General features: G+C 39.2%; 1 protein-coding gene across 4 annotated transcripts in view; it reads left to right on the top strand.

The window, feature by feature from the left end:
- Window positions 1-16,655, top strand: part of SLC10A7 (solute carrier family 10 member 7) — a 233,703-nt gene that overhangs the window by 61,918 nt on the left and 155,130 nt on the right. For 3 of the 4 annotated variants that reach the window (XM_066386105.1, XM_066386120.1, XM_066386129.1), the window contains exon 5: window positions 16,586-16,624. The exons of the other annotated variant lie outside the window; for it this stretch is intronic. In XM_066386105.1, the coding sequence (XP_066242202.1) occupies window positions 16,586-16,624 (39 nt within the window). The remainder of the gene's footprint in view (window positions 1-16,585; window positions 16,625-16,655) is intronic. 4 annotated transcript variants of the gene reach the window in all.

Here is a 16,655-nt window from a genome sequence, read left to right as displayed (position 1 = left end):
TTGTTTCCTTATACTAGGATATATAGCTATGCAAAATGTCTAAGATTTTACTTCACATGTTTCCTTTTAGGATTGTTATAGTTTTGTGTCTAATATGTAAGTCTTTAATCCATTTTGAGTTTATTCTTGTGTATGGTGTAAGAAGGTAGTGTAGTTTCATTTTTTTTTTCATGTATCAGTCCAATTTTTTTTTAACACCATTTATTGAATAGACTGTTTTTATTCCATTGTATGTTCTTGCCTCCTTTGTCATATATTAATTGACCCATAAAGGCGTGAGTTTACTTTTGGACTCTCAATTCTGTTCCATTGACTTATATGTCTGTTTTTATGCCATTACCATCCTGTTTAGACTATGGCCTTGTAGTATACTATATCAGGTTGTGTGATTTGTCCAACTTTGTTCTCCTTTCTCAATTGCTGTGATTATTAAGTATCTTTTGTGATTCCATATAAATTTTGGAGACATTTATTCTAGTTCTGTGAAATACACCATTGGTATCTTGATACAAATTGAGTTGAATTATAGATTGCTTTGGGTAGTGTGGACATTTTAGTGATTTTAGTGTTGTTAATTCTTCCTATCTATGAACATAGTACATGCTTACACTTATTTGTATCCTCTTCAATTTCTTCAGTGTCTTATATTTTGAGTACAGGTCTTTAATATCCTTAGTTAAATTTATTTCTAGATTGTTGGGTTTTTTTTCTGCAATTGTAAATGAAATTGTTTTCTTAGTTTCCCTCCCTGATAGTTCATTATTGGTGTATAAAAATGCAACTGATTTCTGGATATTTATTTTGTATAATGATACTTTATTGAATTCACTTATCGGTTCTGGTAGTTTTTGGTGAAGTCTTTGGGGTTCTCTATATACAGTATCATGTTATCTGCAGATAATGACAGTTTTACTTCTTCCTTTATAATTTGGATGCCCTTTATTTCTTTTGACTATGTTTGTACAGAATTAATATTATTTCTCCTTTAAATGTTTGGTAGAATTCCCCAGTAAAACCATCTGTCTGGTCCTACAGATTTCTTTGTGAGAAAATTTTTGACCACTTTCATGATTTTAATATATAATGAACCACGTAGGTTCATTATATATTATCTCTTTCTCCATGAAAGAGCTTTGGTAGTTTGTGCCTTTGGAGGAATTTGATCTAAGTTTTCAAATTTGGGGGTATAATGGTTACATTATTCTCATTCTCTAAATATCTGAAAGCTCTCAGGATGTCATGTCTTTCATTCCTGAAAAGAAAGTTGGTCATTTCTATTTTCTCTCTTTCTCCTGGATCAGTGCTGGCAGACTATAGCTTGCAGGCTAAATCTGGCTTGCTGCATGTTTTTGTATAGTAAGTGAGTTAAGAATGGTTTGTATGTTTTCCTAATGGTTAGAAAAAAATCAAAAGAAGAATAAAACTTCACGATGTGTAAAAATGAAGTGACAATCCAGTGTTAGTATCCATAAGTAAAGTTTTCTGGAGCACAACCACATGTATTAGTTTATACAGTATCTATGGCTGCCTTTGTGCTACAACAGCAGAATTAAGAATTTGTGACCATATGGGCTAATGACCAGATGGACCAAAAAGCTTAAAATATTTAATATGTTGCTGTAGTATAATAAAAAATATATGTAGTCTCTGTCTCAGTTTTTTGGCACAGAGCTTCAAAAACCCTTGGAATTTCCTGACTAATAAGAGTGTCTTTGTTGTATTAATGAAGTGACTCATGACGGGTGCCTTGATAACTTCAGTATGGGCACTCGTCACCAGAAAGACCAGGCATGTGATTAGAAGGTTGGAACTTTCAGCCACTCAACCCCTAGGGAAAGAGACAGGGCTGGATATTGAATTCAATCAAATGGTCAGTGATTCAATCAGTTATGCCTACATAATGAAACCCCAGCTAAAAACTCTGGGCCCTGAAGCTCAGTGACACTTGCTGGTTAGTGAACATTGATGTGTTAGGAGAGTGATGTGTTCTGACTTCCCAGCAACAGGGCATGGAAGCTCCGGACCTCACTTTATGTGTGTCCCTTCTAATAAAAGTGTAGATGTGAGTGTAGCGTTTTCAGTGAGTTCAGTGAATTGTTCTGTTGAATTATTGAACCAGAGAGGGTCATGAGAAGCCCCAAATGTGTGACCAGTTGGTGAAGTGTTGGTGGCCTGGGGACTCCTGAAGTGCAACTTCAGTTGTCTGAAATGAGAGCAGCTTTTCTTGGAGGATGGAGCGTTTCATTTGTGGGTTTGTGCCAACTCCAGGTGCTTGGTGTCGGACTGCATTGCAGTCTATACAGTTGTGTTATACCAGTTGTGTTGAAATGGAACAGCAACCTTTTACAGAAAACGTTTACTACTCCCTGTTCTAAAGGTGTATTTATTTTATTGATCCCCCCCCCACACACACACAAAGAACCAGCTTTTGATTTCATTGATCTCTGTTATCTTTCTGGTTTAGATTTCATTAGTTTCTGCTCATGTCTTTATTTAATTTCTTTTGTAAACTAAAAAAATAAATAAATTTTCCTTTGTATGCTCATATACCTTGGAACTGTGCAGTCTCTGCCCATGTTGGTGTTCATGTCTGCAGCTTAAACTTAGCTATGGCGGGAGTATTTGCAATATAAAAATCAGCAAATAATACAAACTGGTGTTTTTTCTCTTCACCCTGAGAGCCAGCTGTTAAACATTTATCAGCATTCTACTTGTAACAGCAATAACAGCTCTTTTTTTTCTTTAGTCTTCTCAGGGGACCTAACATAAAAAGATGATCTCAATAAAAAGTTAATTCAGAAAAGGAAAGGACTCGCTAATGAAAAATGTGATCTAAAATATAGATTTTAAATCTAGAATTCTAAAAGGGATTATGTAGTCTTTGATCTTGAAATCATAAAGAATAGGATAAGGTGGTTCTGTTTGTTGGTGATTGCAGTGTGGCCCTTTTTGAGGCAAAGTGCCTTGATGATCTGTAAAAGTCCACTGCAGTCCTGCGGTAAGATTCTGCAGAATCTAGGGTAAGTTATTTCCCAGAAGATGGTAGGAAAGCTATTTTATTGCTAATGAAAAGCTGATGAAAGAGTTATTGCTGAGGGATTGATCCATTGCCCTCTTAAGAAGCTCTGAGATTCCCAGTCCTAATGGATGGAAAAGAGCAGAAATAACAGAGTTAGGTAGCTGGAGTCTAAAATTTGCAAGAAACATGAGATGGTTTGACATAGGTTGTCACTTAGGTTTTGTGGATGCCCTTCTAAACAAAGTGTTAGGGGAATTCTTGGCCAGTTTCTCTGCTGGCATGCTGAGAGCTTAGTTCATGTGTTGGCATTAAATAGAACTTCCATTAATTGATCAGAGAAGTGCTTGTCGTATATCACTAGGAGGTATTGAAAAAGGCCATTTTAAAGGAAATGTTAGTAGTTCACCTCTTTACTGCTATAACACTTTGATCCTGTTGATCTTGTACTATAGCCATTATGGCATCTACCTTCTAGCCCTATACTGTAAGCAGTAGACTGTGGTATTTATTTTTGTATTCTCAGTGCTTAGTTTAATGGACTATTTAATAAATTTGTGTTGAATGAATGAATAAATAATTAAAGGAGTATTTGTTTTATTCCTTTTTTGACAGGATATAGGAAACCCAAAAGATTGAAAACCACTAAACTTTAGGTATATTGAGAAATTGGTATTTTTTAAAAAGATCTAATGTCAAGTGGTGTGTAATATCTTAAGAAAGTTTCATTCAGCTACATTATAGATATCTATAAGTGCTTAATATGCTATAAGTAAATAATATGATTTTCAATGTAATAATTGATATTCTGAGTTATACCCACACCCATAGTTTGTTCCTTTGAGTATTCAGTGTTAATATAACAAGTAAGACTATTTAGGTAGATTCTTCTTGGCATTATCCTCAATTTCATTCCATTCTTAGACATTGACTAAGCACCTCATATGTGCACAGCATTGTTCAAGGTTTGCCTAAAGATTAAAGAGAGAACCTTTAAAATATTGGGCATAGTTAACAAGTAACATTTATTGTGTGTTTTTTTTCCCTGAGAAACACATAATCAGTATGAAAACCTTGAACATAAGGAAAAAGCACAGAGGAAAAAATATCCATAACCTCATTACCCCAGCATAACCATTGTTATTGTTTTGGTCCCAGCCTGTTTTATATTGTAGATCTACAAATACCTATTAAAAATAAGATGTGATCTAGGCAGTGTAGGTGTAACAGAGAGGGTGCAGGGAATATGTCTGGAGATTGCTTTTTGACTTTGTCACTAGCCACTATGACCTTGGGAAAAACCCTTCATCTGTCCTGAGTTCTGTCTCCTCATTTATAAAGTGCTTGTCAGAGTGTCTATGGGCCCTGCCCACTTGAAAATCCTGATTTCACTGGAATTGAATATCTTTGAAGACTGAGATTTCATGAGAATGAAATTGAAAGTGTTTAAGTCGGTATTCATCTCAATTAGGAGACGGCTTTTAAAAATCCTGAACTCCGATACGTATTTCCTACTAATAGGTTTTCTTATTATGAACCAGTTATATCTAAAGTAACAAATTTCTCCTGGAACAAGAACCACAATCTGAATTGATGGAGTTATTTGAGTTGAAAAATATATTTTTAGGAAAATGTTTAAAAATTCTTGTAAGCCTTTAAGTATGCTACCAGAATAAGAAATACAGAATTACCGCTATTTTAAGTACATGGTATTCTATCCAAAAAAAACCACACCAAGGTAAAAATCAAAGCAGCTATGTTACTTGATTCTTTTTGCACCTCAAGAAAATTGATTTTGGCTTCCTTCCTCTGCCCCATGCATATTGTGAACATGTAGATTGGTATGCAAGAAGTATGCGTGTGATGCACTAAAGCTTAAAAAGTGTTAAAAGGTATCTGGTTTGCTTAGAAGCGTCAGTTTTCACATTAAAGAATTTTTGTTGAACAGTTAAGATGTCCTATTACTTTTACCATTTCATAGTAGAATTTTTTTGTATGCATTTTAACAGTTATTTAAGAGTCCCCATGTGCTTAGAAAGGAATCTGAATATATGTGCCTTTAAAAAAAAACCCTCAGCACAATGTAGGTTATTTCATCAATACCATCTAACGACTGGGAGCTGTAGTTGGAACAATATGTAAAAATACAGCTTGTGAAAGATTTCCTTTATTAACTGTCATCATCCGCAGAATATATGTTCAAATAAACGTTGTGTAATAACTAAATTTGAGATTAATAGGCCCCTTAAGAAACAGCGAAGTCATTCAGAATAGTCCGTGAAAAATAGGCTGCAAGACTGTTACATGCACATATTGTCCTGCTTACATGCTCTCTCTGGTGTCATTCCCATTTATCACTGTCGGCAGGCTCTGTTTTCATTAAAACACTCTTGCACAAAAGCAACTTAATTTTCTTAAGAGGAGAAGACACCTGATTCAATTTAGCACCCAGAAACAGTAACTTGAATATATTTTTTTCTTGCCTGAATTGAGATGAATAGTTATAAACAAGAATACCACCACCCCCATTCACTTCAAGATTAAGGATATTATAAATAAATTTTTTCCATTGGTTTCAAGAAATGGACCTTTAGAAATAGGCAAGAGATGCAGCTTACTCTCAGAAAAGCCGTGGCGTGTTATTTGCTCTTCACTTGTGTATACATGAACTTCTGTTCATTTCTGTAATGTTTTCAAAACCAAGAGTTAAAGTGGCCATTGAAATGGTGAATTGTAATGGTACATGTTCCAAGATTAATCTTTCTTTAAATTGGTGAATACATTGTAGTAGTACTATAGTACTCATTGAGATTTTTTGTTGAAAACTATTCAAGGCTGATTTCAAAACAGTATTTTATTTTTTAGCCATTGCTGCCTAAAAAATGCAGTAACAAACAAAATAATGGAATCAATTGAAAAGTGTCCATTTAATGCTGAGCATGGTGTACAAACTCGCATCTTCACTGATGTCCTGTATTATGGTTCAATAGTACTTAAATGTAATAGGGAAATGCATAACTCAAATTTTACTTGTTATATTTACACAGGGAAAACAGTGGTAATTAAATAGTCAATATTATAATGTCCTGGTAACTAAGATACTTACCAGAAATCCATTATAATTGGCTTTCAAAACAAACAGAGTAAACTCTTTCCTAATTCTTTTTTTTAATTAAATTTAATACAGTGACATTGATAAATCAGGGTACATATGTTGAGAGAAAACATCGCCAGATTATTTTGACATTTGATTATGCTGTATACCCCTCACCCAAAGTCAAATTGTCTTCCGTCACCTTCTATCTGGTTTTCTTTGTGCCCCGCCCCCCGCCCCCCTCCCCCCACCCCGTTACCATCACACTCTTGTCCATGTCTCTGAGTCTCATTTTTATGTCCCATCTATGTATATAGATTCATATAGTTCTTAGTTTTTTCTGATTTACTTCTTTCACTCTGTATAATGTTATCAAGGTCCATCCCTGTTATTGTATATAAATGATCCGATGTCATCATTTCTTATGGCTGAGTAGTCTTCCATAGTATATATGTACCAAAGCTTTTTAATCCACTCATCCTCTGACGGACACTTGAGCTGTTTTCAGATCTTCGCTATTGTGAACAATGCTGCCACAAACATGGGGGTGCATTTCTCCTTTTGGAGTAGGTCTATGGTGTTCTTGGGGTATATTCCTAAAAGTGGGATAGCTGGGTCAAAAGGCAGTTCGATTTTCAATTTTTTGAGGAATCTCCATACTGTTTTCCATAGAGGCTGCACCAGTCTGCATTCCCACCAGCAGTGCAGGAGGGTTCCCTTTTCTCCACATCCTCGCCAGCACTTATTCTGTGTTGTTTTGTTGATGAGCGTCATTCTGACTGGTGTGAGGTGATATCTCATTGTGGTTTTAATTTGCATTTCTCTAATGATAAATGATGTTGAGCATTTTTTCATATGCCTATTGGCCATCTGTATGTCCTCTTTGGAGAAGTGTCTATTCATTTCTTTTTCCCATTTTTAATTGGATTGTTTGTCTTCCTGGTGTTGTGATTTACAAGTTCTTTATAAATTTTGGTTATTAACCCCTTATCAGACATATTGTCAAATATGTTCTCCCATTGTGTAGTTTGTCTTTTTATTCTGTTCTTATTGTCTTTAGCTGTGCAAAAGCTTTTAACAAGACACAGCTGATCTTTCCTAATTCTTTAAAAGATATTTTTACCTTTCTATGACCCTTTGCAAAATACTGGACATGTAAAAAGAAAACATTTTGTGATTCCACATATAATGGTAGGCCAAGGATTGGAATTCAAGCGTTGATGTCTATATGATTTTTTTTTTTCCAAACTGAACCTATGCTTAGAAGGGAAATAGTATTAAGGCCAGTTCTCCTTTTGAATCAGAGGCTGAAGTGATACAAATTCTCATAGTTGAGAAATTTTTCCAGGGCAAGAAAACGCAGCTTTGATCTCTAACAATCGTTGCTCATGGTCAGTTTTCTTCTCCTTCCTCATTTTTTGTGTTATGCCAATTGCAGTGGGAACAAGAAATAGTGCTAAATAAAGCTTGATACGCTTGCTTAGAGGAAACACTTTCGATTTATCTAATTTTCTTGATTAGTCCTTTATTATTTTCTCCCTTGTTTAAGAACATGATTGTATCAGTTAGGTTTCAAATAACAGAAAATAAGACTAAAAGTAGCTTAAGCAAGCGGGAACTTGTTTTTCTCATCTACCAAGATGCCCGTAGGGAGGGGTGCTGGCATTTGCTGTGTGGCCCCATAATGACAGAGTGGCTGTCTGCATTTCTTCTTTCTCTTCTGGTTCACTGCTCTGGGCAGGAAGGAGGGAGGCAGGTGGTCAAAAACTAACCTCTGCCCCTCTGCCCCACCCCAACCAGCGGTCCTACAGCAACTTGTATGTCATTGGCAGGACTTCCTGGCCTGGTGATCCTGGCTTTTCCTTTTCCATGTGTATTTTTGGTGTCTTCCTTGAAAAAAAAAACAACACCTGTTTTCTTTTCTGAAAGCATAAAGATAGTCTCTCATTCATACTTTCTTCTAAAAGTTTTGAAGTTTTAGGCCTTCCAAATCTAGGCCTTTCATTTATCTAGTACTGTCTTCTTTACTATGTTGTGAAAGACTCAGTTTCTCCTCCTGTCCTAATGGCTTTAGAGCGCTGTTGTTGTCACATACAGCTCTCTCGTGTGGTTTGTGATTTTTTTGTTGTAAACCCACCAGGGGTGGTTGTTTTATCTGGGAATGCACTTTGCTCTGGATCGTGGAAGTGACCTCAAAGATGTTTTGCATTTGCTTCTCCCCGGGATTCAGGAGTTTATTGGTCTCTTGTCCATTTTGTCTTTCCTGTTCTTGGAATGAGTCATGAGTTTGGGGTCCTTGAATCACTTGGGTGGTGTAACTGCAGCGCAGCACCCACTGCTGATGCAGGCCCTGGGTTGCTTTCTTGACTGTGTACGTGGAGCTCCCCTGTGACCCTTCTGCGGCGGAGCGGTCCTTGCGTGCTCCGCTCTGCCGACTGCGGTCTCACCTCCGGTCGGCTCGCAGGGCAAGCACGTGCTTCGTGATGCAGGGTGGGTGCGAGTCAGGGCTCCGTGGGGAGGGCAGCACCCGCTCAGGTGCTCTGCCTCTCTGGTTTTGACTTCTGTCTCCTATCTGGATTTTTTGCTGTAGGTCAACAATGCATTTAAAATGTTGTGTTGCCATTATAATCTCTATATCAGGTGGTGTGAATTTGAGGATCCTGTACTACGTGAAACGCCATCTAACCACTCCCGCTCCTCACCCCCACCCTCTCCTTTGACAGCATCTCTGGCAGAGCTCGGGGTTTTCTAGTCACTTTTAGTTACTAACATAGTACTGTTTAGTAAGGAAGATTAGCTTTTTGGAATTAAATAACCCAGGCCAGTCTAGTTTAAAGCTAACCTATTTGTTTGTTTGTTTGTTTTTTTAAACACAGAAAATGATATGTATTTTTCTTAATGGATATATACACATATGATAAAAAGATAAAACAGGGTAAGCAGGACCAGAGGGGAAGGGGGCACAGCCTGCTCCACTCCTCTTTTACCATCTCACCCCCTACTCCTGCTTTCCCTAGTGTCAGGGCCAGAGCAGGGCCAGTGCATTAGAGACAGTGGGACAGTCTCTTCTCATTGGTCCTGTTGTACTCTGGCCCTCAGTGCCCTCTGTCATAGTGGGTGTCCGCATGTTCTGTCTTCTTGCTGGACAGGTTAGGGGAGGGAGCTCTTCAGAGTTCACCTCCACCCCCTGCTCCTAAACATGCCCCTCCAGCCTCTTATTGCTGGACCCTCTTTGTCCTGGAAGGTTGTCGTGTTGGGTCTCTCTAGACCAGCGGTTCTCAACCTGTGGGTCGCGACCCCGGCGGGGGTCGAACAACCAAAACACAGGGGTCGCCTAAAGCCATCGGAAAATACATATTTATTATACAATACATTTTTAAATAAAATATGTATTTCCAATGACTTTAGGCGACCTGTGTGTGTAAAATATGTATTTCCAATGGCTTTAGGCGACCCCTGTGTTTTGGTCGTTCGACCCCCGCCGGGGTCGCGACCCACAGGTTGAGAACCGCTGCTCTAGACAAATGAAGTTTTACTGTAGTCCTCTGAGGCATCTACTTGCCCAGAATGCAATTGATGGTGTATGGCCAGTAGTCGCGCTGTCACAGCCATGCACATGCAGGTTCTCATTGAATTTGGGCAGACGGTAAAGAAACAGTGGAGCCAAAAACTGGTGGGCCATTCTTTTATTAAAGTCTCGCACTGGCCGATGAGCAAACACACAGGGAAAACACTTCCCTTTCACTCAGGACACCCAAAGCCCTGACACATTCTCCAGTTCCACAACCAGGAGAATCTTGTCTAGTTCCTTCTAGAATCAAAGACCCCACCAGTCTCAGTGGAGCTCTTAAGGCCCCTCACCTCTGGTTACCCCTCTGCATACCTCCTTTTTCTCTGTACAAACTGGCTTCCTCAGCACTCTGCATTCTCTCCGCTCTCACTCTGCAAACATGGCTTCTCTCTCTTTCTCCTTCTGCTCTCTCTTTTCAAACTCTCTGGCATGAAAACCTCTCCTCCAGCAAACATTAGCAAAATAATGGCTCTTCCCAAGCAGGAAGGTAATTTGCAATTCCACAGACCACATATACCTGGCACTGCCCAGCCCCCAGTGCAAACTATAAGCAAACAAACATAAAAATCATATTTTACAAATTTATTTGACCAACAGATGGGAACTTATTACCTCATCACAGAACTGAAGTATGCTTGGGCCAGTTGCTTACCCTCTCCTTGCCCCACGGTGGTCTGTTCCAGGTAGCCTCTTCACCTGTCTGTTTCCTATATGGAAACAAGTATCTGTCTCTGGTTCACATGCACTTCCTCCCTAAGCCCCGCTCCTCCCATTCTAGGGAGCACACCATGATGTTTCCAAGCACTCTCACAGAGTGAACTGTCCTCCTGTGGCAGCCCAGCAAGTAAGTCCTCTCTTCCCCCAGGAAACATCCAGTAAGGACAGCAGTGCCATTCCAGCTTTCTGGCAATTTCTGCTCTCCCCACTGTTGGGTATTTTGTACAAATTGTCCCCATCCCCAATTTGTGAGGTGTAGTGGGCAGGTCAGTTTTCTTTCCTAGAGGAAAAGGAAAAAGTCAAAAGATCCTCCATTCCTAGAAATTTCCTTTTATTAATCTCCTCTAGAATCTCTAGTTTGTTATTATATAATATATTATATGTGAAATGGCCCCTGGACTAGTTTTCATGTCTTGTTTAAGAACTCCATGGACATATATCTTACTTTAGAATAGATACTTGCCACACATTCTCAGATTGGAGCATTATCAGAAATTCTGAAACAACCATAGATGTCCTATTTTAAAATTTTGGTAAACATTTCTTTATACATTGACTGGAGAAGCAGAATATGCAACAGTGAAAACAGGAAGTTTCATAAATTAACTTGCAATAGATTATTATTCCCAGTAAATATAAACAACAGATTTCTTTTTTTTTTTTTAAATTTAGTGCACACATGAGAGAAAGGAAAAGACGGGTGTTCTACCAGCATTATGAAAGTTTTAGATACAGCGTTATAAGAGAAGACTTGGGTAGGACCCAGTAGTGTTCATATATTTGAAGTGCCGTCATTTAAAAAAAGGATTATGTATTTAGGTGACTCTGGAGCATGGAACATGGTCAGTGCATGGCAGTTAAGGAAGGGGAAGGTTTGGGCTTGCTGTAAGGGAGAACTTCACAGCATTGGAAAGCATTTGGCAAAGAGAAAGCTTGCTTTATGAGTCAGAGGACTCTCTGTCCCCATTGTTTTCAGGTGTGTGTGTGTGTGTGTGTGTTTTAATTTACCATTTTATTTCAAATAATTCCAAGTGGTTTATGAAGAAATTAATTCATTATTGAACTCGCTCAATTTTCCAAAATAATTTAATAAAGACAAGCCATATAATATATAATGAAACATTAGTAAAATGCCATATATCGGGTAAAATCAGGCTGATACTAAAAGCAATATATTATCTAAAAATATATAATATAAAGGAAGCCAATCTGCACATTATTAAAAAATCATCTCAATATGAATTCCCCCCTCCCCTTAGCATTGATCTAATTTTCTGTCAAATGTGATTACACCAAGGTATGCACTTCCAAGATAGGTGGCCTGAGTTCACTAATGAAAACATGACTGTGCAGGACATTCCATTAGCACAAGAGATATTCATTCATTCATTTATTCAATAATGTTTATTAAGGGTCTACTACAAGCCACGGGCTCTTCTAGGCACTGAGGATATACTCTTGTACAAATAAGACAAAATTCTTGCTGTAATGGAACATTCCTGTAGAAAGGAGCATTCTATGTGGGGAATGGGTAATTCAATTGTTTCTAGCAAAAGAGATAAATGAAATGCTGTCCTTAAAAATGAGTGAACTGGCCCTGGCCGGTTGGCTCAGCGGTAGAGCGTCAGCCTGGCGTGCAGGAGTCCTGGGTTCGATTCCCGGCCAGGGCACACAGGCGAAGCGCCCATCTGCTTCTCCACCCCTCCCCCTCTCCTTCCTCTCTGTCTCTCTCTTCCCCTCCCGCAGCCAAGGCTCCATTGGAGCAAAGATGGCCCAGGCGCTGGGGATGGCTCTGTGGCCTCTGCCTCAGGCGCTAGAATGGCTCTGGATGCAACAGAGCGACACCCCAGATGGGCAGAACATTGCCCCCTGGTGGGCATGCCTGGTGGATCCCGGTCGGGCGCATGTGGGAGTCTGTCTGACTGCTTCCCTGTTTCCAGCTTCGGAAAAATGAAAAGAAAAAAAAAATGAGTGAACTGTCTCAGGTATGGCTTCTAGTAGGCCGAGAAGACAAAACTCACATCCTAAGAGAGGCTGCATGTACAACCTGAAGGCTTCTTACCATCAGAACAAATTGTCTTTGGGGGCTCAAGTCTGATCTCAGTTCACAAGGTCTGTATTCTCTATAGCCGTGTTTGTTTTCATACAAAAATGATAGTGGTTTTTGGGTTGATATCCAAGACCAGATATTCCCGGAAGGTGCCCCTGGTTCGTCCTCTGGCTTCTCACCCCAGCGCAGGGCTGTGTGCCATTGGGCATCTAACCTCCAGCTTGTCCACCAGCCAGAAAGAGATGCCTCTAATGGACAAAGTATGGATTGAAATCTTAATTTTATTTTAAAATGAAGTATTTATTACATTTTAACAAAAAGAAATTCAAAATGCAAATAGTAAATGCCTGAACATCTCCCTGGCCAGATAACCCTTGTGAAATGTAGAGAAGAAACATGTTAAAAAGCAAGAGCCAAACAGGACAGAGAACAAAATGGAAAATAAAAAAAAGACACCCCCCATCCCATTCAACAAATTTAACCATAAACTGGAGTTTTTTGTGATTCCTTTTAGAAAAAAAATAGTGTTTTTTCTATGTATATGTCTGTGTAAATATTCACACAATACTATTATAAACAAGAAACATATTTGGTCTTCATCTCAGTTTTCAGCAGAGTTCCTAAGAGAAGAGAACCATCAAAGGTGTCTATTGTTATGTTAATCAGGTGGTTTTTGGAAAGCCCCTAGCTAGCCCGAGGATTGGACTGTTTGCAAGGGGAACTAACTAGTGATTAGAAGTTTGAAACTTTTCCTTTGACTCCCATACCTCTAGGGGGGAGAGAGTGGCTGGAGTTTTAGTTCAATCAGTAATGGCCAATGATTTATCAACCAAGCCTATGCAGTGAAGCTGCCATAAAACCTCAAAGGAAGGGCTCCAAGAGCTTTCGGGTTGGTGAGCACACGGCAGGGCTGAGAACGTGGTGACAGAGAGGACATGAGAGCTCTGTGCCCTCCCCCATGCCCAGCCCAGTGCATCTCTTCCATCTGCCTGTCCCTGAGTTGTATCCTTTCATAATGAAGCAGTATCGAGTGAGTGAATTCGGTAAGCCACTCTAGCCAGCTACTCAAACTCAAGGATATGACTGTGAGACCTTCAATTTATAGCCAGAAGCACAGCTGACAGCTTGGGCTTGTGATTAACATTTAAAATGGAGGGCAGTTGTGTGGGACTGAACCCTTAACATGTGGGATCTGACACTAGTTTTGGGTGGATAGTGGCAAAATTGAGTTGATGTGTAGCACACCCAGCTGGTGTCTGAGAATTGCTTGGTGGTGTGGAAAAACCATATTGAAGGAATGATGCACACTCATTTGAAGCTTGCCTTTTCACTTTAAATAGCAGTGTGCTTTTGTAGTAGTATAAGCAACTCATCCTCTTTTTAATGGCTGCAGTGTATTCCTTAGTAATCCTAGATTTTACTTTAACTAACTGTATTGCTTTATAGCAGTGGTACATTTTAAAACATTATTATGTTAATCATATTTATGTAACTATCACAATAGAGAGATTACAGGAAGGAAAACAAGATGTCAGAAGAGATGCTTATATTAGGTGGGAGAAGGAAGTCCAAATCTGCCATTGCTGCTGCTTGGTTGTGGCTTGGCCGGATCCAGTCGCCCGTGTCTCCAGTCCTTGGACTCTGCCAGGCATGTGGAGTCATTTAGTAGGACAGGTAGACTTTGAACATTTCTGGGCATTCTACTTATCTCAGCAATCCATAACAAACATGTAAGTGCTTAGGGTGAACCTCATCAGACCTCTTCCTTAGCAGACTTTAGTCTGTAGTGGGGCAGGGAGGCACACACATAGGTCATCTCAACAGTGTGACAAGTGCCATGGCAGAGGTACGCTTGGGATGTTGTGGCAACAGGTGTGGGGACACTGAGTTCACCTAGAAGTGTGTGTGTGTGTGTGTGTGTGTGTGTGTGTGTGTGTGTGTGTGTTGGAAGAGGTGATGGAAATCTTGGAAGGACAGCGGCCAAGCTGAGTTGCTAAGATCAGTGGTAAAGGAGGGGAGGTAGGCACTTCAAGCCAGGGAAGGAAGGGGTGAGAAGCAGCTTGATCAGTTTGGAGAATCACAAATAGTTTAGTGTTGTTAGACTATAAAACCTGAGGCAGGAAATGAGATCTGTCTCCAGACAGAGACCTGTTTGTGGAGCCTTTATATCATGCTAAGGAATTGAGAATTCCTCATTACGTCAAAAGACATACATGTCTCATATATCAATTGAATACTCTGAATACTTATGATCAATCTTTAGAACTCGGGAAAACTTAATTCCTTGATATGCTCTAAAGGCAGGATTGAGACAACTATTAGCTTATTTGTCTATTGATGTTGAGCCTTAAGTTTTTGGTTTAGTGTCTCATTTTACATGCTTCCTCAGAGTACCCAAAGCTTTTCGCCAGTGATTGCCCAAGCTTACTGCCTGGGAGGCCCGAGACATAGTGCAGGCAAGTGAGTTAAAACCCATCACCTCCGTCAGAAAAACAACTAAGAATAAATTGGCCTGCAGCACCTTTGAGTCCCAAAGATATCTCGTCACTGTCGCTGTTGTTTTATAAAATGCAAGACCACAGCCAATCATATGAAATGTATTTCTTGTGTCTGGGTTTAAAAAGAGAATGAATGGAATGCAAATATGGTGATTTGATCTGAGGAGTAGTAATTAATATTTATTTTACTTGACTTCTGAGCCTTTTTACTTCTCACCATCTATTCTTTTTTTTTTTAACGCTAGGCAAAACCGTTAATTCATCTAGTGTAGGGTTGGTGAAAAGCACAGGAGAGCCGCAGATTTGGAAGAGTGGAGCTCATAGGGGAAGATCTCTTAACTGTACTAGCAACAGAGATCAATCTGTTGTAAGCACAAAAGGAGGATATGGAAATAACCATTGTTTGTGGGCATGGTGCCTTACTGTAGAGGAGGGTCCTGTTCCCTGTTGATCTCACCACAGCTCACTTTTTTATACCATTTTACTTATTTTTCTCCCCACGTAGAAGTTTTTGCCTATGTTTATGCCACAGAGGAGGTGTGGTCTGGTGCCATCTTTTATTGATGGGGCCAGGAGGGGAAAAATCTAATGAAATTATCAAAGCTTTGAATTAATTATGAACTCGAACAGGAGAGCAGAGCTCTCTGGAGCCAAGGATCTCATTACCTATGCACTCTCCTTGCATCCTCTTCTGGAGCAGAAGGCATTTTCAGCGACAGCTCTTAGCTTGGCTTTGGACTTTATTCAAACTTGCTAAACTGACGTCTTCGTACTGCGATGCAGCTGCTAAGGTCCATGATGTTTAATTTAATTCTGCTCTGGATCTACAGGAGTTGCCAATAGGTTTTCTCTACCCCTCCTTTTGCCTTTTATTATTTTCCTTTCTTTCATCAAATTGTATCTTATGCGAGTTCCTATTCTTTTTGAATAATATGAGACACTTTTAGGATTCAGGTGTAGCTTCATGGAATACAGTGACTGATTTAAAGTTGAGCTATATTACCTCTACTATGTATCCCCTGGATATTTAGGTAAGCAAAGTCAAATATTTCTTTTTTGCATTTTGAACGCCCATTAGAAGTTGTATTTCTTTCTACCTTAGAATTAATTATTGGGATAGCTATAACTTCTATGGTCTTTAAACAGTGTTTGTCATTTTAATGCGTGTTGTATGGAAACCACAGAGCTCACTTTGCTGGGTGTAGCTCCAAGGACTTTGGCTTCCTAATAGAGAGTAGTTAATATTTTAACAGTTCTGGTTTTCCTTTTCCCAAGAATATGAAATGTTTTATGAATAAATCACCCTCTGATCATTTTAACTCTAGTAGAAAAACCAATAACAGGGTTTCAATTTACTATTGGTGGCAATTCTTTGGTGCTGTCTGATAGGTTCAGGCATCACAAGACAAGCCCTTTCTGCTTGCTTTTGAGCCCTATTATTTATGGATGTCTAAGCTGTAGCTCATATATCTTGGTGAACTATAGGCCGCTGGCAATTTTTGTAAGCAGTGACCAACTTTGCTTTATAGAGTCAATGTTTTAAGGTTTTTAAATAGTGTGGGATGGGACAATGATGATCTTTGCCATTTCTTTTCCTATTTACCTTCAGTGAGTTTTCCCCCATTTATTTTCTCTATAGGCAGCAGCAATATTTAATTCAGCCTTTGGAAGTTTTTTGGTAAGTAAACATGGTTTAACTTGTTTATTAT

This window comes from Saccopteryx leptura, chromosome 1 (genome assembly GCF_036850995.1).
Source record: "Saccopteryx leptura isolate mSacLep1 chromosome 1, mSacLep1_pri_phased_curated, whole genome shotgun sequence".
NCBI lineage: Eukaryota > Metazoa > Chordata > Mammalia > Chiroptera > Emballonuridae > Saccopteryx > Saccopteryx leptura.
This window is presented reverse-complemented; position numbering and strand designations above follow the sequence as displayed.